This window comes from Hypanus sabinus, chromosome 4, assembly GCF_030144855.1.
Source record: "Hypanus sabinus isolate sHypSab1 chromosome 4, sHypSab1.hap1, whole genome shotgun sequence".
NCBI classification, from domain to species: domain Eukaryota; kingdom Metazoa; phylum Chordata; class Chondrichthyes; order Myliobatiformes; family Dasyatidae; genus Hypanus; species Hypanus sabinus.
Window position 1 is genome coordinate 52,930,538 of NC_082709.1, and position 22,868 is coordinate 52,953,405.

Consider the following 22,868-nt stretch of genomic DNA (forward strand, 5'->3'; position numbering starts at 1 on the left):
CTTATGTTCTCCTTAAATATTTGCACTTTGACCCTTTCACCCTTAACCAATGACTTCTGATTCTAGTCTCGCCCAACCTCAGTGGAAAAAGCATGTTTGTATCTATACCCCTCATTGTTATGATTAAAACATTACTACACAGCCCTTTCCATCTTTTCCCAAGGTGGACTATGAATAGGGCAGTTCAAGTACTGGGCAATATTCAGGAGAAATAGGGCAGAGACAAGGTTACTGAGGTTCCAGCTGTTTAACTCCGGAAAATCATAGTGTGTATTTAATATGTCATGATATTAGTAATTGGGAGTTTTGGCTGTCTTCTTTTTTTTAACTATTAGTTGGTGTTGGAGCAATGTTATTCCATTACAGTAACATTAATAAGTAGGGCTAATGCAGACTGGTCGGTGAGATCATTCCTAACTGTTGACTGGCCTGATCCACAATTAGGCAAAGATTTGTGGTCACAGCGAAAAGAAGGTAACTTTCCACTGTTTATTCTTTAGCAATAGTCACTCCCAAGAGACTTAATCAGTAGGGGTATTGACAAAATGGAATGCTCCATTTGTTATCAAAGTAGCAGAGAAACCCTGCTTGAGCTTTGAGCAATGCTTTCTGAGACGGCTGGTCTACATTTTCATGTGAAGGTTGCTTTTAAATCTTGGATGAATATTGCCAGAGACATTTACATTGTAGGCACTGGGCACTACTCCAGGATCAAATATAGCCCTCTGATGTGTAGAATAAATCTTCCATTTCTGCCCAAAATTTCATCATTGCTTCCAGTATAGAAAGTGTAAGCTATTACACTAGATGTACCATGTTTTAGGACAACCTGAGACTACAGCACCTCTCTAGAGGGAGTTACTTCTAACATCACTTTGTGTCTGGAGGGAAAGAATGACATATTCCCACATAACAATAGTGAAGTCACCAAGTAATGTGTCACTGTTGTACCTTGCATCAGTCTTTCGCTTTGAAACAACAGATGCTATCTGGCATCTCGTTAAAGAATCAACCCACCATTTTCATCTATTTGGTAAATTGGGTTATTATTATTACATATACACCAAAGTGCAGTGCAAAACTTTGTTTTGCACGCTATCAATATAGATCATATCATCACATCAGTACAGAATGCAGAATGAAGTGTCATGTTAAAGTGTAAGGGTTAACTTTCTCCATGTGATTTGTCATCTTCAGATTCTTGGTAGACAGGCAGTGATTTTCCAAGCACATGAACATACTAAACAGGAAGGCCACTCTGCCTCTGCTTCATTCCATGATGACTGCAGCATTGTAAGAAGACAATCCCTACCCTATTGCACCTCTGCTCCTCCACCACCAGGGGCAGCAGAGCCAGATTTTTGACTCAATCATGTCTGTGTACACATTCCACCAGCAGGGGCTGTTAGATACCAACCAGCAACAGCAAAACTGGGTTACATCGCCTTTCTTTAATCCAGGACCCTTGGGATTAATGTAGTTTTCCTCTTTTGGATCTGTGCAGTTCAGCAGAGAGAAAGAATTATGTTAGTAATATTTTTGGTCTTTATCCTGCACACTGGATTAGGAGAACATATTAAAATTAAAAATAGAAAACTCTGAGCCAATTCTCCACAGAATTAATATTAAAGAACATAGAAAATTAAGTAGATTGTAAGTGTGTATTCCATGTATGCTGAAGAGGCAGATATTAACAGTAAATATAATATTTCATTCACTTATTTTGTTGCCTTTTAGATACACAGTTGAGAGCCGATGCAGAGGACTCAACAGAGAAAACTGAAGTAGGTGATGAAAGTAAGTGGATCCATCTCTTATCATCCCTTTTGTAAGGTAAAAAACTACAGTCTTAGCTAAAACCTTCCACCCAAAGGTAGAGACATCCTAATTTATGACGAGAAAGATTGTGCAAAGCATTGGCGCAAAATTGCAGTATTAGTTGACACCAGTCCCGCTGAGATTACTTCTGTTGTAGATCTGATGGTCAGTATCATAAAGTGTACTTAAGGTGTAGATGAATTTCTATGGACAGTTGAATTAGAGGAGTAATGCACATAAGGCCAACTGCTTTCTCCCTATGGCACATAAAAAATGCTGGAGGTACTCTGCAGGTCAGGCAGCATTTATGAAGTGAAATAACCATTCGATGTTTTGAGCAACTATGTCCGCTCCAACCTCTCTTTCTCTCTCACTTAATCTTTACAATTGCCAAAATAGTCTTTTTGTGCCTTTAATTTCTACAGCTCCTGTAGACTCTCAGACTGAAAACTCAAAGAGCGCCTTTGATGAGAGCTTGCAGAAGAATTTGCCAGAAGAAACTCCAGAGGTGCAAGTTAATGAAGAGGGTAATGATCCTGTCTAATATTCTCTGTAGTGGGGAAGTGAAATCAGTTAGGGGCTGTGCACAGAGACTCCAGTACATAGAGAGCAATCTGACCTGCAGAGCTTGAAGAATAACTTGATAACAGTTACCCTCGCAAGCTCATTGTCAAATGAGCACATTGGTGTATTCCTACCACCACTTCATGTTCATGACACAGAAACCGGCCCTTTTGCCCACTGGGCCTGTGCTAGTCATTGCACACCCATCTACACTAACCCATTTTATTCTCCCCATGTCCTCGTCAATTCCTCACCATATTTTATCACTCGCCTTTACTTCCAGAGCAGTTTTCTTGCAGTCAGTTTGACTGCCAACTCATTTGAGTTTGAGATGTGGGAGAAAACTGGAGCACCTGGGGGTGGGGAAGGGGATGGGATCCCCATTTGGTCTGATCCTTTCATTCCAACCAATTCCCCTCTGGATGCCCTGAGAGAGGCTCATTGTGATCGCTGGGAGCCCTAATGATAAGAGCAGATTTCTAGAACCCCTGCAAAAATTGAACGAAGGTTTTAGTGAAAGTAAACATGGATTTAATCAGGACAAATAGTGGAAAACTTTTGATGGAAAAAAGAAAGTAGCAAGGACTTTAAACAAATATTTTGTGTCTGTCTTCCTGTGGAAGATGCAAAAAGAAACTTGGAAATTGTGGGGAACCGTAAGTTTATTAAGAGTGAATAATTTAAAGTAATGAGTATTCGTGAATCTGAAATATCAAAAAAAAATGCAAGCGGTCAAGTAAATGGTATGCTTGCCTTTTTAGCAAAGGGTTGGAAGTATAAGTGGAAAATACAATTATTTCAGAATTGCTGAGTTTACAAGACAATTTGGTCCTTTTAGTATCAAAACTAAATATTGTTTGGTGGTGTTATTGGTTTATTATTGTCACATGTATCAAGGTATCGTGAAAAGCTTATCTTGCAAGCTGTTCCTTACAACACAGAAAGAAGCCATTTCATCCCATCATGTCTATGTATGTTCACAGAATAACCTATTCCCACTTATTTCTTTGTAATTTATTCTCTCCTCAGTCCTCTTACCTGTACCACTAACCAGCACACTAGAGGCAATTTGCAGTCTCCAATTAACCTGCATGTCTTTGTAATGTAGGAGCAAGCTAGAAATCCAGGGGAAACACATGAAGTCGCAGGGACCCCATACAGAAAGCAATGGGAATCAGGATTAAACCTGAACTATGGAGCTGTGAGTTCCGCAGGTCCACTAACTGTGCCCCTGTGCCTTCAGTTGCTGCCTGACTTGCTAAGTTCCTCCAGCATTTTGTGTGCCTGTTCCAAGTTTACCCCAGTATTCTCACATATTCTTCCGTCTGGTAGGCGCTTCAGATCCCTCCAGACTAAGACTAATAGGCTCTGGAGAAGTTTTTTCCCTACTGCGGTCACTTTGCTGAACAGTTAACTGCCGGTTAACTGTCGGCTAACTATTACTTGGATTGCACTACCTGTATGTATAATCTATATTTTCATTTATATTTATCATTATTATTGCTATGAGCAGAGAGACAACATCTGCCGGAAGTAAATTCCTTGTATGTGCACAGGTACTTGGCGATTAAAGTCTGATTCTGATTCTGATATTGTCTGGAAGAAGCTGAGCTTCGAACTCATAGCAAATTCATTGACCAATACCTCTGATTTGTTCTGCCCGTTCCATTATGCCTGTGCAGATGAGTTTCATCCCTGCTAATTATTGCTAATTCCATTAAGTGCAGGCAACTATTTGCTATTCCTAACCTGAAGTCTAGACATTAAACTTTGGAAGATTATTCAATCTTGTAGATGCCTGATCACATTCTCTTCCACAACCCACATATGCATATTTTCCAGCATGATTCATTGTTTAGCCACCAGAACCTGAAACCATGCTGATCTGTCTCCTTCCTGACCCAGAAACACTGAAGCCATTTGTACTTCAAGCATGACTTGAATCTTAACCTTCAGCAAGCAATGGGCTGTGTCCTCAGACAACCCAATATGTTCCTAGTGTAATTGGTTGCAAAGTATTAAGTTGGAATCAAACAGAAAATACCAGGGCTACTAGGTATCATTGCAAGGAAGCAGTATGCAGGCATTCTTATGCTTTGCACTAATTCGATCAATCCAATCAACCTATGTATAGATTTCAGATAACTTCATATCGGAGCTCAATGGTGTTTTTTTGCATAAAAGATCCCACGGGTATCTCTTCTCTAAGTACCATGCTGTTGCTTCAAATATATAGCATCCCACCTTTCAAGAACATAGAACATAGGTTGTGTGTACAGCACAGTACAAGCCCTTTGGCCCACAATGTTGTACTGACCTGTACAAACCTACTCCACGATCAATCTAACCTTTGCCTCCTACACAATCATAATCTTCCACTTTTCTTACATCCACGTGCCTCTCTAAGAGTTTCCATAACCTAGAACATTGAGCTGTCAGTTCTGCCCCTCCCTCAAACATGTTTCTGCTTTGGTTATAATATCCCAGCCCCATGCCCTAAGTTCACCTGCCTTTTGTGTCAAGCTTCCTGGAGACCTTCCTTGCTCCCTGACTTTACCTTGCCCATTCTGTCCATTGAAATTGCTCTTTCTAACATTTATATTTGCTACTAGCCCAGGTTCCGCACTACTACTTTGGGTCCCACACCTCTGCCAGACTAGTTTAACCACCACCCTCCCCCCCCCCGAGTAATCAATACAAAAATATGCTAATTATATTCAGATCACACCCATTTCTCTCTACTAAAATGAATGAAGTCACCAGGACTCACCAGGAACAGATTCAGTGGACAGGTTCTCATGTTCATCCTTCACAATGAGGAGTCCAGTGTCTGAGTGACAGTGACAACCAGTTGTGGGAATTTTGAAGTTTCTATGTGAGGATGTTAAGGGAATCTCAAACTTTCTGAGGGTAATGGAGCTAAATTCTCACATCCACTTTCAATAGGTGTTTTTTACTGTGGAAACCCCTGGCCAATATGATGTAAACTGACACTACGTGCAATTATTCAGAGCTACAAAACATTTATCACTCCATAACGCGCAGAAGCAGGCTCTTCGGCCCACCTTGTTCATGCTGCACATCAAGTACCCAAGCTGGTCCGAGGCTTCTAATCACAAAGTACCCTCAGTCCCCTATTACCAAGCCAACTTTGAGTCCAATCTGCCAACGTCTTTGAATCCCATGGGTTCTCTTTAGGACCAGTCTTCCATTTACGATCTTGTCTATGTAGATTACATTAACCAAACTGCTGTCTTCAATGTATTTTGTTACTTCCTCAAAACTTCAATCAAATTATTCAGACAGGATCTCTCTCCAATCAACCAGGTCTGACTATCCCTGAATAGCCCCTGCCTTTCCAATTGTCCCTCACAATTTTGGTTCAATGGCTCTCTTACCACTGAAGTTAGACTCACCGGCCTATAGTTACCTACCTTATCCCTGCTGCCCTCCTTGAATAAAGGTCACACATTCGCTGTCGACCTTCCACCTGGAACTCCACTTCAGGCCAGTGAAGTTTTAAAAATCTCTTTCAGGGCCCCAGCAATTTCCTACATTGTTCCCGTTGAAGCCTGGGATACTCTCATCATGCCGTGGAACTTTTCCACCTGTATTTTTGCTCAGATATCTAATACCTCCTCCTCTTAAAAGTTAACGTGCTCTGTAACATCCCCTCCCCCTCCACGAAACCTACACCTACCGTATTTGTTTCCTAAGTGAATACAATAAACGAGTCACAAGGAAATCTGCAGACGCTGGAAATTCAAGCAACACACACAAAATGCTGGTGGAACGCAGCAGACCAGGCTGAAGGGTCTCAGCCCGAAACGTCGACAGTGCTTCTCCCTATAGATGCTGCCTGGCCTGCTATGTTCCACCAGCATTTTGTGTGTGTTACAATAAAGGAGTGTTCATTTTGAACTGCCAATAATATTTTGTGGACTGTCTTTGCCCTGCAGATATTTTTTTGAAATATCACCTCTCCACCACCCCCCACGACTCATTCTCTGCACTGGAAGTGTCTCCTCTATTCTCTGTTCTTAGTATTATTTACCATCTGCATCTTCTTATCTTTGGCTGCCCCTCTGGGCATTGCAAAACATCTTTCAAACGTTACATTATACTTGGTACAGTCACATAGGCAAGGCAGGGCAGCAGAACAATCAGAAGCAGAAAAAAGCTTTAATTTTTCAGAGTAAGTTAATATGTAAATAATCTGTATCTTTACATGGGTGGTCAAAAATTGCAGATCGGGAGTATTGTAAAAAATTTTCTGTTAATTTTATTGCATTTCTTTTTATAGATTCCGTGGTGGCATCTAACGAGGTGGAGGCAAAAGAATTGGCTTCAGCAGAACCTGAAAGTAAGTTACAATATTGCTTCCGCAATAATTACAGAACTACACTTTTGATTAAGACTCATTATTCCAGTTCATTAGTAGAAAAGCATACCCTGTCTGGGTTCATCTGTCAGAGCAGTGGCAGCTCACTAATTGTTTAGTTGTTCGCCGTATCTGATGACAGTTTTGAAACCTGTGCGGAAATTTTTTTTTTAAAGAGGAAAAGCCTTTGCACTTGGCACTTCCACTCCCTCGACCTCGGACGTCTGGGTCCGTGGTACGAGTAGTCATCGTAACTGGGGTTTTACTTGGTGGCGGTAGATAACCATGCCACCTTTTACGCCTTGTCATGCCCGTCTCTCTCAATAAAGCACTATGTAAGTGCATTTCTGGCCATTAGATCTCACTGTTGATCTCATCTGCCCTGTCCACCAGAGCAGATTTTGTATGCAAGGACAAGCAGATCCGCACCTCACCGGGGTATGAGGCCCACCGGTCATCCTCGCCGGGTTTAGAATGCCTGTCAAAGTGGTGCCCCAGGGTGTGGCCACTCTCACATGCAAGCAGCAACTTGGAGCCACAGGTGAGGGCTGAGTGTCCAGCGGGGACCAAAGATGAGTGAGCTGCTCCAGAATGGACAGAATAAGGCCCTTCACCAGAGCTGCTTACCCATCTTTCAACAACCCATTCTATAACATTCTGAGGAAAGATTCGAGAGAGCTTCTGATGTTTAAAATCTTAAACCTTCCATGTACCATGAGTCAAAGTGTAGAGCCTCCAAAATTTGAATAGCCTGAACCATGAACCTTATCTGTGCTGAGTCAGCTGAGGTGCTGCAATTAATTTTAGTCCCCAGAGGAGACCCGCACAGGATCCCTGTTCACTGTTTAGTGAGCCCTGCAGGTGAATGCATAGACAGGTTAAGGAAGAATTTTAATGTTGCCGTATCTCTAGTTTAAATGGCTTAATTAGTTGCTTCTCACTCATTGATTACACTTATTTACAAGGAGTAATTACTACTGTGAAGTAGGAGACTTGAGTATAGACTTTTAGATGTGGAACCAGATCCCAACTTACGCCAAGTTCGTGAAGGCGAAAATATGAAAACTTTTCAACATGCTGACCTAATGGTATTTTCTGTCGCGTGTACTGAAAATACTACATTCTATTGATTATTACTAGTTATTAGCAACACATAGATTTTACAAGAGTGTGACAAAAAGATAATTCACTCCTCTTCATCCTTCTGACAGAATAATACCTGACAGAGGGTCTTTTACTTAAAAGTTCAACTCTGTTTCTCATCCCACTGGTTTGCCCTCTTCTGTGGAGTAATTTCAGCATTTTCTCTTTAGCTGTGGATTTCCAGCATCTGCAGCTCTTTTGATATCCACTCAATTCTAACGTATTGGTCTTTTTCTTTTTTTTATTGATTTCTTACAAGAAAGAATACAGAGTACGGGAGGATATATATCACTTATCAATTACAATACATTTGAATCACACTTATAGTCTCATTACCCCATATTCATGTAAATTAAATTGAATTGTAATATTGAAAAGTAGTAGTTTTATTATACAAAAAAAATCTAACCCACTACTAAGAAAAGCTGTTTGGTACAGAAAGAAAAACGGGAAAAAAAGTCCTTATCATATAGTAAAACTTATTATTAGCCAACATCTGTACTTGATAACAAATCAAAGGTTTTGAAAATAATTCAAAAAAGGTCCCCATAACGTTAAAGAGTCTTGTCTTGATTCAGAAATTGAACAACGAATTTTCTCTAAATTTAAGCATGATGTAACATCGCTTCGTAGGCGGAGCAACACCCTTCCACCTGAGCAACAATGCCCTCCTAGCTATAAGAGAAATAAAAGCCAAAATGTGCAGATCAGGTGTCTCCAAGATAATATATTTTCCTCCAACAAAACTGAATAAGGCAGTCAAAGAGTTTGGTTTAAAATTTAAAAGGTACAGGAAAAAGTTTGAAATACAGACATTCCCCGGGTTACGTATGAGTTCCATTCCTGAGTCCATATTTAAGTTGGATTTGTACGCAAGTCGGAACAAGTACATCCGGTATTATTTAGCGTCAGTTAGTCAAATGTTTTTCTTAGTATATAGTATATATTTTACCTTTCTATGCATATAAACACTTAAGAAACGTATGTATTTCAATAATTAAACCACTGCGTTGATTAGTAATAATTGTAGCTTTCATCGGGGCAGGGCCTTTCACATGCTCCATTATTCTCACTTTATCCGTTATCCTTTAAAATTGTTCCAATCGTTGACCGACTGTAGCCTAATGCTTTTCTAATGACCGATGGCGTTTCACCTCTTTTCAAATGCTTTATTATTTCCACTTTATTTTCAATCGCGATCGCTTCCCGTCAATGGAACAGAAACACTGCAGGCGTCGGGTCCCAACCTCCGCAGGCTCCCGAGGTCCGCTGGGTCTTAAGGACCACCACACACCATCAATGGAACAGAAATACTGCAGGCGGCGGGTCCCGAGCTCCGCTGGGTCCTAACGACCACCGCACTGAGACAGGTTGAATGGGACAAGTGGGGAGGCTGTGCTGGGTTTGGGTATTTGATCATCCACAATATTCCACGTGGGAATTTAAACTGGAGGTGGCAGTGTTTTTTTTTAACAAGGTTGAGTTGCAAGTTCAACATCAACCCGGCACGGATGGTACGGGAATCATTGGATCGAGATCAACCTGACACGGGAGCGGTCTGTCACTGGATTGAACTCGGAAACCTTTGTTCTCCAGCCCGGCGCTGATCTCACTGTGCCACCAGCTGACCAGAATGGGGGGGGGGGGGCGGCGGGGTCAGAGTGAATCTTACTAAGAAAATTTTAAGCCAAATACAAAGTTAAACACTCAACACAGTGTCAACGGCAAAGACTTAAAATAGCGGACAGCGTCGGGATCCGATGTAAAATGGCGGATGGCGTCGGGATCCAACTTAAAATAGCGGACAGCGTTCTCCTTCTTTGGTTCGTAAGTACAGTTGTCTGTAAGTCGGACATTCGTAACTTGGGGATTACCTGTACCTTCCAGTATTTATCAAGCCTCGGGGATGTCCAGAACATATACACTAATGAAGCCTCTCCATTGTTACATCTGTCACAATAGAGAGATATGTCCGAATAGAAATGAGACCCCTTATCTTTAGTCATGTGGGCCCTATGGACCACTTTAAATTGTAGGAGGGAGTGGCGGGCACACTAAGATGATGTATTAACCAATTAAAAAATTTCATTCCAAGTCTCCTCAGAAATTGAAGTCTGTAAATCTTGTTCCCAGAGATTTTTAATTTTGTCTAAAGGAACGTTTCTCATTCCCAACAACATACCGTAAATATTAGATAGTGATCCATTATAAAAAGGCTTCAAATTAAAAACTACATCTAATAAATTATTATCAGGGCTTTTAGGAAATGTATGTAATTGAGATCGCAGAAAGTCTCTAATTTGTAAGTATCAAAAAAGTGGGTTTTTGGTAAGCTATATTTAGCTGACAACTGTTCAAACGAAAAGAGACTTCCTCCAACAAATAAATCCTGGAAGCATTTAATACTCAGTCTATTCCAATCTTTAAAAATTACATCAGTCATAGAACGTTTAAAAAGTAGTTAGAAAAAATGGGACTTGAAAGAGAAAATGCCAATAAACCAAAATATTTTCTAAATTGCATCCAAATCCTCTGATGCACTATCAATAACTCTTGGAGACGGGAGGCAAAAGATAGGCTTTTATTAGCAACAAGAGAGCACAATTATCAGCAAGAGACCACGACACAACATCCTGGAAACTGAGGGGGGAGCAGTGCCTCCAATCGCCTTTATACCGGGGTCTGTGGGAGGAGCCACAGGAGCAGTCAGCAGGGGGCATGGCCAGACAGGTATACATAGTTTGCCACATCCTCAAAGTATGTTTAACCACAAAACTATCAGTTAGTTTACTTAAAAATAAAGGAATTGAGGATCCGAGAAGAGAGATTATTATTAAATTTATTAACAGTTAGCTTCTGAAGAAACCCAAACCGGACGGTCCTCTCGGTTAATATAATATAACCAAAACATGAGATTCTGTATATTGACTGCTCAGTAACAAAACCTAAAATTTGGTAAAGCAAAACCTCCATTCTTTTTAACTTTTTGAAGATGAACTTTATTTAGTCAGGAGTGTTTATTTTTCCATATATATGAAGATATGATAGAATCAAGAGAATCAAAAAAGGATTTAGGAATAAAAACGGGTAAGGCCTGAAAAAGGTATAAAAATTTAGGTAAAGTATTCATTTTAACAGAATTAATTTGGCCAATCAACGATAAGGAATTTGATAGTGCCGTTTTTACATAATTCAGCAGGGTAAAAAAAATTTATTTAAGTAAGTATTTATAATTCTTAGTAATTGTTACAACCAAATAATTGATTTCTTACAATATTAAAAGTAAGGTTAGTATTAATTGATACAAAATTATACAAAGGAAAAAGTTCACTCTTACGAAAATTCAGTTTATATCCTGAAAGCTGACTAAAACAGGAGAGTAAGGAAAGTACGGAAGGTAATGAAGTCTCAACATTAGAAATATAAAGCAAAAGGTCATCAGCGTATAAAGCAAAACTTTGTGAGTAATACCTCTCCTTAGAATACCAGTGGTATTGATAGGTTCTTGGAAAGCAATAGCTAAGGGTTCTAAAGCCAGATCAGAATGCAAAGGGCTCAAGGGACAACCTTGTCTAGCATCTTGGTCAATGTTTTCAAATTCATCTCATTCTTTACACCTTTCTATCTTGCGGAATTGCTGCAATATTTTTCTGAGGTGTTTGCTCCTGGTATAGTTATATATAAAATGCTGGTGCATATACAATCAGTGGCCAGTTTATTAGGTACCCCTTGTTACCTCCTGTACCTAATAAAGTGGCCACTGAGGGTATATTCCTGGTCTTCCGCTGCTGTAGCCCATTCACTTCGAGATTCGACATGTTGTGCATTCAGAGATGCTCTTCTGCACACCACTGTTGGAATGTGTGGTTATTTGTGTTACTGTTGCCTTCCTGGCAGCTCGAACAGTCCATCCATTCTCCTCTGTCATCTCTCATAAACTATGTGTTTTCATCCACAGACCTGTTGCTCACTGCAAGTTTTTTGTTTTTGGCTCCATCTTCTATAAGTTCTAGAGACTGTTATGCATGAAAACACCAGAAGATCAGCAGTTTCTGAGATACTCAAGCCACCCTGTCATGCACCAGCAATTATTTCACAATCGAAGTCACTTAGATTACATTTCTTCCCCATTCTGATGTTTGATCAAAACAAAATCTATTGATCATGTCTGCATATTTTTATGCATTAAGTTACTGCCACATGATTGGCTGATTAGATATTTGTAGTAACGAGCAGGTGTACAGTGTACCTAATAAAGTGGCCATTGAGAGTATAACCAAAAAGCTTTACTGTCTGATTCTGAATAACACAAACCATTGAAGTCAATCTGTCCTACAGCAGTCATACATCAGCACATATTTAGGGACTTAACATATTGTAAGTTTTTCTTCTACACTGAAGATGAACTCTCAGCCTCACCATGGTCCTTTCACATGATTTGTTTACCTCCATTGCACTTTTGAATTACACCATAGAAAATATTCAGTTTTCCCTTTAATACTGTGAAGTAATTATGTATGGCATGTTCTGTCTGGATGGAACACAAACAAATGTTTATTCCCACCCCCCCCCCCCCCACTCTCCGCCATCCACAAGGATCACTCTTTCCGTGATTCCCTTGTCCGTTGTCACTCCTCACTCACCTCCCTTCTGCCACTCATCCCTCCAAGTGGAAGAAGTGCTACACCTGCTCATTCAGGGCTCCAAATTCTCCTTCCAGGTGAAGTAACACTTCTGTTATCCAATACAATTGGGGTCATCAACTGTATTCGGTGCTCTCGATGCAGCCTCCACTACATCAGTGAGACCAGACGTAGACCAGGGGATCCCTTTGTTAAGCACCTTTGCTCCATCCACAGCAAGCAGGATTTCCCCGTAGCCAACCATTTTAATTCCAGTCCCCATTTCCTTTCCATCACATCACTCCATGCCCTCATCTACCTCCACGATGAGGCCACAGGTTAGAGGAGCAACACCTCATATTCCCACAGGGTAGCCTCCAATCTGATGGTATGAATGTCAATTTTTCTAACTTCCAGTAAATTTTCCCCCTCCTTCTACCCTCTTCTTCCATTCCCCACTCTGATGCCCCTCTTACCTCCTCTTCTCACCTGTCTATCACCTCTCCCTGGTGCCCCTCCTCCTTCCCTTCCATGGCCCACTCTCCTCTCCAATCAGTTTCCTCCTTCTTCAACCCTTTACCTTTTCCACATATCACCTCCCAGGTTCTTCAACCCCCCCTCACTTCGCCTCCCCTCCTCCCCGCCTGACTTCCCTCATCACCTTCTAGGATGCACTACGTCCCACCCCACCCCCACCTCTAGCTTCTTCCTTTCCAGTCCTGGTGAAGTGCCTCAGCCTGAAATGCCAACTGTTTACTCCCCCAATTGACCTGCTGAGTTTCTCCAGCATTTTGTCTGTGTTACTCTGGATTTCTAGCAACTGCAGGATCTCTTGTGTTTATGAACTTATCTCTGTAATGGAAGAAAGATCAGAATGGTCATGAAAACTTTAACTCCACTACCCAACCACATAAACGAGGTTTACACCATCACGGGTCATGTATATCAGCGGTTTACTGCTCTACTGACGAACGTGGCTTGTGGTGTTCACTGCATCTTGGTGTACAGCGTGTGACAATTATAAAACAACACCAATACCATAAGACCATTTTACGATGGGATTAAAACAGCCTTTGCACTATCAATTTTACAGCTCCTGATGTTGCTTACGCTGAGCACCTGAAGACAAGCTCTCCAGATGGACCTACAGAGGAGGAGAAGGAAAATGCAGAAGGAAATAATTCCATCAGCGATTCTGCATAATCAGCGGAGAAGGCATTGGCTGGGGCTGCACATATGACCCCATTACAAACAGTGCAATGCAGCTCTTCAACAGCTCAGACTGACTATGGCAGTCTGATACTGAAAAAAAGCACCTTAACACCAAAAAAATACATATATGAAAATGCAGTCTCTTGGAGGTATTTTTCTTCATCTGATTCCTCACAGAACAACATCTATCATTAATCATTCATAACATTGTTTTCCTTTTAAATCTGATTCTGATATTAACAATCCAGCTTTATTTGATAAAGGGTGATTCACTGAGGACTGAAAACTTGATATATCAGTAGGTTTAGCACAATAGTATGACAGCTCGGCCCATTCAGCGAGACAGTGCTCAATTCCGATGCTGTTCTGGGAGTAGTCCCTGTAGAAAGCATGGGTTTTCCTCGGGTGCTCCGGTTTCCTCCCACAGTCCAAAGGCCGTTAGTTGGTCATTGTAAATTGTGTTGTGATTAGGTTAAGGTTCATCAGGGTTGCGAGCTTACTGGGGCGTTGGCGGATTGAAGGACTGGTAGGGCCGACTCCGTGCTGTAACACTAAATAAATAAATGACTACCATGCCTTAATTTTTTTAAAGTCACATGAAGTTGTCCTACTTAACATTATTGGCACTAATCATTGAAATTTTGTCAATTTTACTTCTATGTTTATGACCACTGGTTATTAAACTAGTCATCAGAAGGAATAGATTTTCTCTTTCCAGTGCATCAAAACCACTCAGCCTCTTGAAGAACTCTGTTTTATTGTATTCTAGTCTTAGAGTCATAGTCAGAGTCGTATATCATGGAAACAGGCTCTTATTCCCAATTAATTTTCTGCTGGTCAAAGTATCCATCTAAGCAAATGCAATTTGCCCCCATTTGCCCATGTTCATTTTTATGTACTTACCTGTCTAAATATCTTTTAAAAGCTGTAAATGTACCTCTCACTAGCATTTCTAGTAGCTTTTTCCACAGACACATCCTCTCACTTTAAACCTGTGCTGTCTAATTTTAAACACTCTTACCCTGAAGAAAAGATTGTAATCGCCCACCTTATTTATGCCCCTTGTGGGTTGGTATACTGTATCTCTGCATAATCAATCCCAGCTTCCTAAATTCCAGGGAAAACAGGCTCCAGCCTATCCATTTGTCAAGCTGTTCAGTCCTAGCAACATTCTTGTCAATCTTTTCTGTGTTGTCTCTAACTTGATATTCTTCCTATTAGCTGGAACTACACAGAATACTCCAAATGCAGTCCTGCCAAAGTCCTCTATAGGCCTATCACAGCACCCATGACTGTATCTAATGTGCTGATAATGAAAGCATTGTCTTCTTCACCATCTGTGTTGCCATTTTCAGGGAACTATATACTCGTACTCCACTTTGTTGTACAACGCCCTTATGAGCCATGCACTTACTGTGTAAGTCCTGGCTTAGATTAACTTCCCAAGATCACGCTTGTCTGTGTTAAGCTTCACTAGCTATTCCTTGGCCCACTTTCCCAGTTGATCTACATCCTTTTGTAACCCTACACAATCTTGTCTTCTATCCACTACGCTACAAATTTGGTAGAATTAGCAGCCTTATTGATCATACTAAATTTTAAATATGATTCAATTTGATTCTTTCACATTTCAAGGAGCATTAACCCTGTCAAATCTCTGTCAGCATCCTATAGACATTGCAGTAAGGCCCCTTGGAAACCTTGCTGAGGTCTTTATATCAAAAGATTAAATAGTTTTATTTGTCACATGTACATTGACTCAAAGTGAAATGCGTCAATGACCAACAGAGTCCGAGGAGTGTTCTGAGGGCAGCCCGCAAATGTCACCTCGCGTCTGGTGCCAAATTAGCATGCCCAGAACTCACTAACCCTAACCCATATATCTTTTGGAATGTGAGAGGAAACTGGAGTACTCAGGGAAAACCCATGTGGTCATGAAGAGAAGATACAAATTTCTTACAGTGGTGGGAATCAAACCCAGATTGGTGATTACTGGCATTGTAAAGCAATTGCTCTAACCGCTAAGCTATTGGGCTGCCTACCGCACAAAACAAGGTGCCTAAACAATCCACGCTACTGCAGCTAACTAGTCATTGATGGGACATACATGCATGCACATCGGATTTAACTAAGGATGTGGAAATCACTGTCTCCTTACTCTGGTCGTTTACATCACTGAGTGTCGTGATTTACCAGAAGGAAATTTTCAAGTGTAAAGACTGAATTACAACTTAAATATGATCTATAAAGAAATGTTGCAGATGATAATGTGTGCTAATGATATTTGTAATACGTGTTGTTTTATCATAAAGTTATCTCAATCTAGCAGTACAGTGTACTTGAGCTGAGATGTTCCCCCATTACTTAATGGATCTTGGAAAATAAACATTACCCTGCTCTAAAAATTGACTCCCATAGTATAGCATTTTGGTCTGACCTAGGACCATAAGTAAACTGATGGGGCCAAGAATTTCTCTCAGCCTTTCCGAGTCCACTGCTATAATTTCTCAGGATGTGTGATGGTACTTACTTTTATTTGTATGAATAGGATTCTATCACATAAATAACATTTAAAAAGCACTTAGGTAGATACATGGGTAGGAAAGTTTTAGACTCTGGAGGTTTAAACTTCAGAGGGACATGGGCCAAATATGAGCAAGTGGGACTAGTTTAGGTGTGAGTTTTGGTCAGCATGGAAGAGTTGGGCTGAAAAGCCTTTTTCCACACTGTATGACTTTATGAAGTGTTACGAATTCCCGTAACTGGATCAATTACCAGCAAAGATAGAGAGGTCCGTTGAAGTCTGATGGTACTATTTTTAAAAGTATTTATTGATAAAGGGCACAAAAATAAGATTAAAGCAAACATACAGATAATATACATCGTCAATACTAAATCTAAGCGCGGGTATAATAATAACCAATAAGAAATAGCTCTATTGTTGTCTAGGGGTTAATGTATTGTCCAATGGAAAGATAACAGTCACTATCAGTTCTTTCAAGCTGCAGCGTTGTTGGGTTTAAAAGTGATGCGGTTTAAACTTGCCCCAGGTCCTTTAAGATGCCGATCCATTGAGTCAGGGGAGCGGGCTTCCCCGTTGTTAGCTAAAAGCTGTTTTCCCGTGGTTCCAGCCACCGATTCCAGCCACGGAATCGAACGCACATGGCTTCCTTCAGATGACTTCCTGCTGGTACGTGGTCGCTTAACATTTCTTCTGGTGTGTCTAAAGGGGTTGTTCCCCAGACCCTCTTTTATACTTCCTCACGGGGTCTCAGATGTCAGTCAGGTTGGGATGATGCATTCCCTCAACCAGCCCACTCTGGTCATCCCCTGAGGGGCTTCAATGAATAGTACAGTACTCAATACACAACTTGGTCTTCCGGAGACAATAGCCACGTCCAGCTTTACATCACCAGGGAAATGAGGCATTTTGCACGTCCCATTCTCCTTTCCTGAGCCCCTTGACCCAACCCACTGATGATCTTGTGATTCTCACAAAGGAGGGGGCTACGGACATAACACCCCCTTTCTTCAAGGCGTTTTTTACCATCAGAAAAATACGAATACAGAGTCTCAGAGTGTTAGAATCTAACATAACACCAAAGTTTTTTTTCTACAGAGTAATACAGTGATGCATTCAATTCAGTATCTAAACAATTAACGATTACAGTGTCACTTTCTTCAATATCTTAACATCGTGTACCGTACTAAAGTCTTGTAGCATCAGACTTCAATTTAATAACCGCCTATTTTTATTTCTTTCCTTCAGCAACAACTCTAAGGAGGTGTGATCTCAGCTTCCGTGCATCTACAACAGTTGATGGAACTACAAATCTTTTGGTTGTTTTCAAACTGAACAGGCAGGCTTCAAGGGGGTTGTCCTTATTATTCACAGGCTGTGTCGAAATCCCGTACAACCGGCTTTGCTATTTAAAAATGGCGTCCCCATTAACCGTCGCCTCTTTTTCGGGTACTTCCCACGTGGGGAGTTGGCGCACCCTGGCGAAATCGGCTTTCGTCCGCTCCTTCCAGAGGAGTTATTTTATCAACAATGTGTTCCAAACTTAGCCCATTTCCCGAATTTCCACCCAATTCCTTAATTTTACTTAAGTTGCTAGTTTTCTCTTCAGGACCCCTGAGGCTATTGGGTCTCAATACCAGCGATCCCTCTTTGTTCAAACAGCATTTCGAATTCTGCCTCTTCGCACCACATTTTGGAATAATAATAGCGTATGGGCCCCCGTCACCTTCCGGCTGAATCGGTAAGCGATCGGCAGGGTTTAAAATTTCTTCATTCGATTTGGGAACTACAGATTTCCCGTTTCCTTCAACGATAATATTTATCTCCCCATTTGTGAACTCCGCATTAACTTTCAGCACACCTTCGAGCACACACACCTGGGAACTCTCACTTTCCACTATTACCAAGGTTAACTCTTTCTTCACTGAACCAAGTCTATCTGACCCACCAGGACGGCCATCTCGTTCCACTGAATCAAATACCTCAGACTTTTTCTGAGCTCCGTTACTAGGTTCAGTACCACGTGCATCCCCATCTTGGACCCACTCAAATGGGATATTGGCCTCTTCCAGGCTTTCAATACCCGTACCCTTTTCAAATTCTACATTTCCCCGATCCTCCCAGGTACTTACTGGGCAACTCCCTTCCGAAGTAAACTCAACCCCGCGGGCTGAAACAACCTCATCTGCTAACCCAGCAGACTTCTACGAGGTAATGGCATCCTTTTCATCTAGGGCTGTCCTCATTTCATTATCGGGAACACCTTTAGAATTTTCAACTTCTTCAAACAGTTCTGCCAAACCAGACAGATCATCCCTGTCCAACTCTGGATCTCTTAACTGCTCTATCAGTTCCTCATCTTTATTTTCTGTCTCTAGGGCCTTTCTCCTCGCTAAGGGCAGATCTACCTCTGCTCCCTTACCCTCTTCCACTTTACTAGTCTTTGTTTTACCACCCTCTAAACCCTCGTGGTACAGGGTCAGTAGAAACGTCTCGGCCAAATCAAAACTGGCCGGATTTAAAATGCTCTCATTCTCAGCTGCCTCTCTCAGCAGGCTGCGAGTGACCGAGCATGCGGGATAGATCTGGGACTCTAGGGGCGGAGCCACCGCACTCGTCGGTCGGCGGGTCGGCAGCATTGCCGACCAAACCTTACCACCTGCTAAATCATTACCAAGAAGGACGTCCGCGTCAGTTCTCGGGAATTCTGATCACACCCCTATTTCAACTGGTCCAGATACCTACTCACAATCCATAATGACCTTATGTAAAGCCACCATTTCTGTTCCTTTACTTATTCCCTTTACAGCTACCATCCTCATCTTGCGACCAAACTCTAGTACCTTACTGCTGATCAACGACAGCTCAGCCCCCGTGTCTCTCCAGATCCGTATGGGAACTGGTGTGTCCCCCTCCCTCACAGACACAGTTCTGCGTGACAGACAAGTCTCAGCCCCTTCTCGTACTCTGTCTACCCTGGGCTCTCTTGTCGATTTACTGATTACCACGGCACATCTGATAGGGACGGCTGCTTTCCCTTTTCCTGTCTCTTTCCTCGGAGCAAAGCCCCGAGATGCAATATGCCACCCCTTTCCACAATTAGAACAGGTCAAGCACGGAAATCTCTGGCTGTCTGGCCTTTCCCCCTCAACCTTACCACTAGCTTACGGCGGGACCTCTGCCTCAGCCGGCGGGCTTTCTCGATCATTCCCACGATCTCTCTGGGAACTTCTATTCGAGGAAAACTTGGTCTTGTGGGTTAGGGCATATTCATCTGTGAATGTAGCAAATTCCGAGATGGACTTATGCAGCTTCTCATTCAAATACATCCGGATATCCTCTGAAACACAACCTTTAAATTCCTCAATCAGAATTAACTTCCTGAGACGCCCATAATCCTCTCCCACTATCTCTGCTGTGCACCACCGGTCCAAGAGCACACCCTTCTCACAGGCAAACTCGGTATGCGTCTGATTCCACCCTTTCCTTAAATTTCTGAACTTTTGTCTATATGCTTCAGGTACTAACTCATAACCCTGGAGAATGGCCGCCTTTACTTTGTCATAACTCTCCTCCTCTCCCTCCTCCATGGTCAACGCTGTATATGCCCGCTGTGCCTTCCCCGTTAACACACTTTGTAACAACGCCACCCACTGACCTCTGGGCCACTTCTGATTCACTGCAACCTTTTCAAAAAGCAAGAAATAACTATCAACATCCGTCTCCTCAAACAGGGTTACTAACCTGAACTCTCGACTAACATTGAACCGCTCCTCTCGGTCTGATCCCGGAACTCGTGGCTCCTGCCGTAACTTCTCCATCTCCAAGTCATGTTTCCTCTGTTTCTCTTTCTCTGCTGCTTCCAGCTGTTTTAACTTCATTTCATGCTCTTGTTTCACCTCTAACTCCTTCAGCTGGAGCGCATGCTCCCTCTCTTTCTCTCTCTCGGCCCTTTCCCTCTCTCTCCCTCTCCCTCTCTTGGCCCTTTCCCTCTCTCTCTCGGCCCTTTCCCTCTCTTGCTCTCTCTCTCTCTCTCTCTCTCTCTCTCTCTCTCTCTCTCTCTCTCTCTCTCTCTCTCAGCTGCCTCCAGCTGCTTTAACTGAAGTGCATGTTCCAAATTTAATTTCTCCAACTCTAACTGAGCCGTCCCACTAGCTGGTACCTTTTCAGGGATATTTTCCAATACCTCAGCTGTAAACACATTCTTCCCAATATAATACTGAGTTATTGCCCTTCACACCTCCTACTTTTTCATTGACAACCTCACCGCTGCGAGGCTTAACTCCTTCGCCAATTTTATCAAGTCCGATTTAGAGGCTGCCTCCAGCGCCTCCAGAGTTGGGTTTTCTATAAATTCACCCACGTCCGTCTTTGCTGGTTTCCCGTCTGGCTACCCACGTAACCAGATCCAAGTTTTGGACTTACAATCCCGATTCACTGGCCTCCCAATTTGGTGTCAAATCTCGAGACGAGAACCCCAACTTTGTTACAAAATCCCGTAACTGGATCACTTACCAGCAAAGATAGAGAGGTCCGTTGAAGTCTGATGGTACTATTTTTAAAAGCATTTATTGATAAAGGGGCACAAAAATAAGATTAATGCAAACATACAGATAATATACGTCGTCAATACTAAATCTAAGCGCGGGTATAATAATAACCAATAAGAAATAGCTTTATCGTTGTCTAGGGGTTAATGTATTGTCTGATGGAAAGATAACAGTCACTATCAGTTCTTTCAAGCTGCAGCGTTGTTGAGTTTAAAAGTGATGCGGTTTGAACTTGCCCCAGGTCCTTTAAGATGCTGATCCGTTGAGTCAGGGGAGCGGGCTTCCCTGTTGTTAGCTAAAAGCTGTTTTCCGTGGTTCCAGCAACCAATTCCAGCCACGGAATCGAACGCACGTGGCTTCCTTCAGATGACTTCCTGCTGTTACTTGGTCGCTTAAAGTTTCTTCTGGTGTGTCTGAAGGGGTTGTTCCCCAGACCCTCTTCTATCCTTACTCACGGGGTCTCAGATGTCAGTCAGGTTGGGATGATGCATTCCCTCAACCAGCCCACTCTGGTCGTCCCCTGAGGGGCTTCAATGAATAGTACAGTACTCAATACACAACTTGGTCTTCCGGAAACAATAGCCATGTCCCGCAGCTTTACATCGCCAGGGAAACGAGGCATTTTGCATGTCCCATTCTCATTTCCTGAGCCCCTTGACCCAACCCACCGATGATCTTGTGATTCTCACAAAGGAGGGGGCTACAGACGCAACAGAAGCAACTCTGAAGTTGAAACAGAAAATGCTGGAAATGATCAGTAAGTCAGCCAGTGTCCTTGGGAAAAGAAATACTAGTTCTGAAAGCACATTGACCTAAAACATTAACTCTGTTTTGCTGTCCACGACTCTACTTGACCTGCAGTGTGTTTTCAGAATGTTCTGTTCTGGTTTCAGATTTCCAAGAACTGCAGTGTTTTGCTTTTCCACCACATCTCTGACTCATTAGCAACAACACAACAGAAATAGAAAAAAGCATGAGCGAGAAAATCAAAAAGAAGGTTATTTCCCTTGATTATGTTTCAGATGGAGAAGCAATTTAGTGAGGTTATGGTTGCAATGAAATTCAAGCAGACCGTGATACTGGGACCAATCTTAGGTTGATCAGCATCAAGCATTACATATATTCTGAAGCATGATAATATTCCAGGAAAGATATTCCACAGACTTAATGTTAATGAGATGCACAATGATGATTCAATAGCTTTCTGAAATGCAATGTTGGTTTCTTGAAAACCTTTCCTCCTCTTATTGGAAGTCACTGTTGGCAAATACAATTAACAATATGTCCACCACGATCTCCATCAGCACAGCTGCACCATAAGGCTGTATGCCCGTCCCCTGCTCTACTTGATTTATACTTATGACTGTGAGGCTAAGCACAGCTCCGGTGCCATTAAGTTTGCTAACGACACCACTGTTGTTGGCCGAATCAAAGATGGTGACAAATCAGCATATAGGAGGGAAATGGAAAATCTGGCTGAGTGGAGCCACAACAACCTCTCACTCAATGTCAACAAGACCAAAGAGCTGATTATTGACTTCAGGAGAGGAAACTGGAGGTCCATGAGCCAGTCCTTATCGGGGGATCAGAGGTGGAGAGAGTCAGCAACTCTAAATTCCTTGGTCTTAACATTTCAAAGGATATGTCCTGGGATCAGCATGTAAGTGTAATCATGAAGAAATCATGGGAGTGCCTTTACTTAGAAGTTTATGAAGATTTGGCATGTCATCTAAAACTTGGACAAACTTCTAAAGATGTATAGTGGAAAGTACATTGACTGTTTGCATCCCATCCTAGTACGTAAACACAAATGCCCTTGAATGGAAAAACACACACACACACACACACACACACACACACACACACACACACACACACACACACACACACACACACACACACACACACACACACACACACAAGGTCAGGCAGTATTTGTGGAAAAGAGAAAACAGTTGACTCTTTGGGACGAGACCCTTCATCAGGACCTTCACCAGATTAACAGCATTTGCAGTTTAAGCATACGGCACAGTCCATCATGGGTAAAGTCTTCCCCA

General features: G+C 42.0%; 1 protein-coding gene across 3 annotated transcripts in view; it reads left to right on the forward strand.

Annotated features, from left to right (window-relative positions):
• Nucleotides 1-16,131, forward strand: part of nme9 (NME/NM23 family member 9) — a 69,967-nt gene extending 53,836 nt beyond the window's left edge. For all 3 annotated transcript variants that reach the window (XM_059967081.1, XM_059967082.1, XM_059967083.1), the window contains 4 exons: nucleotides 1,738-1,797; nucleotides 2,244-2,345; nucleotides 6,686-6,745; nucleotides 13,622-16,131. In XM_059967081.1, the coding sequence (XP_059823064.1) occupies nucleotides 1,738-1,797; nucleotides 2,244-2,345; nucleotides 6,686-6,745; nucleotides 13,622-13,731 (332 nt within the window). In that variant the 3' untranslated portion in view covers nucleotides 13,732-16,131. The remainder of the gene's footprint in view (nucleotides 1-1,737; nucleotides 1,798-2,243; nucleotides 2,346-6,685; nucleotides 6,746-13,621) is intronic.
• The last annotated feature ends 6,737 nt before the right edge of the window (nucleotides 16,132-22,868 follow it).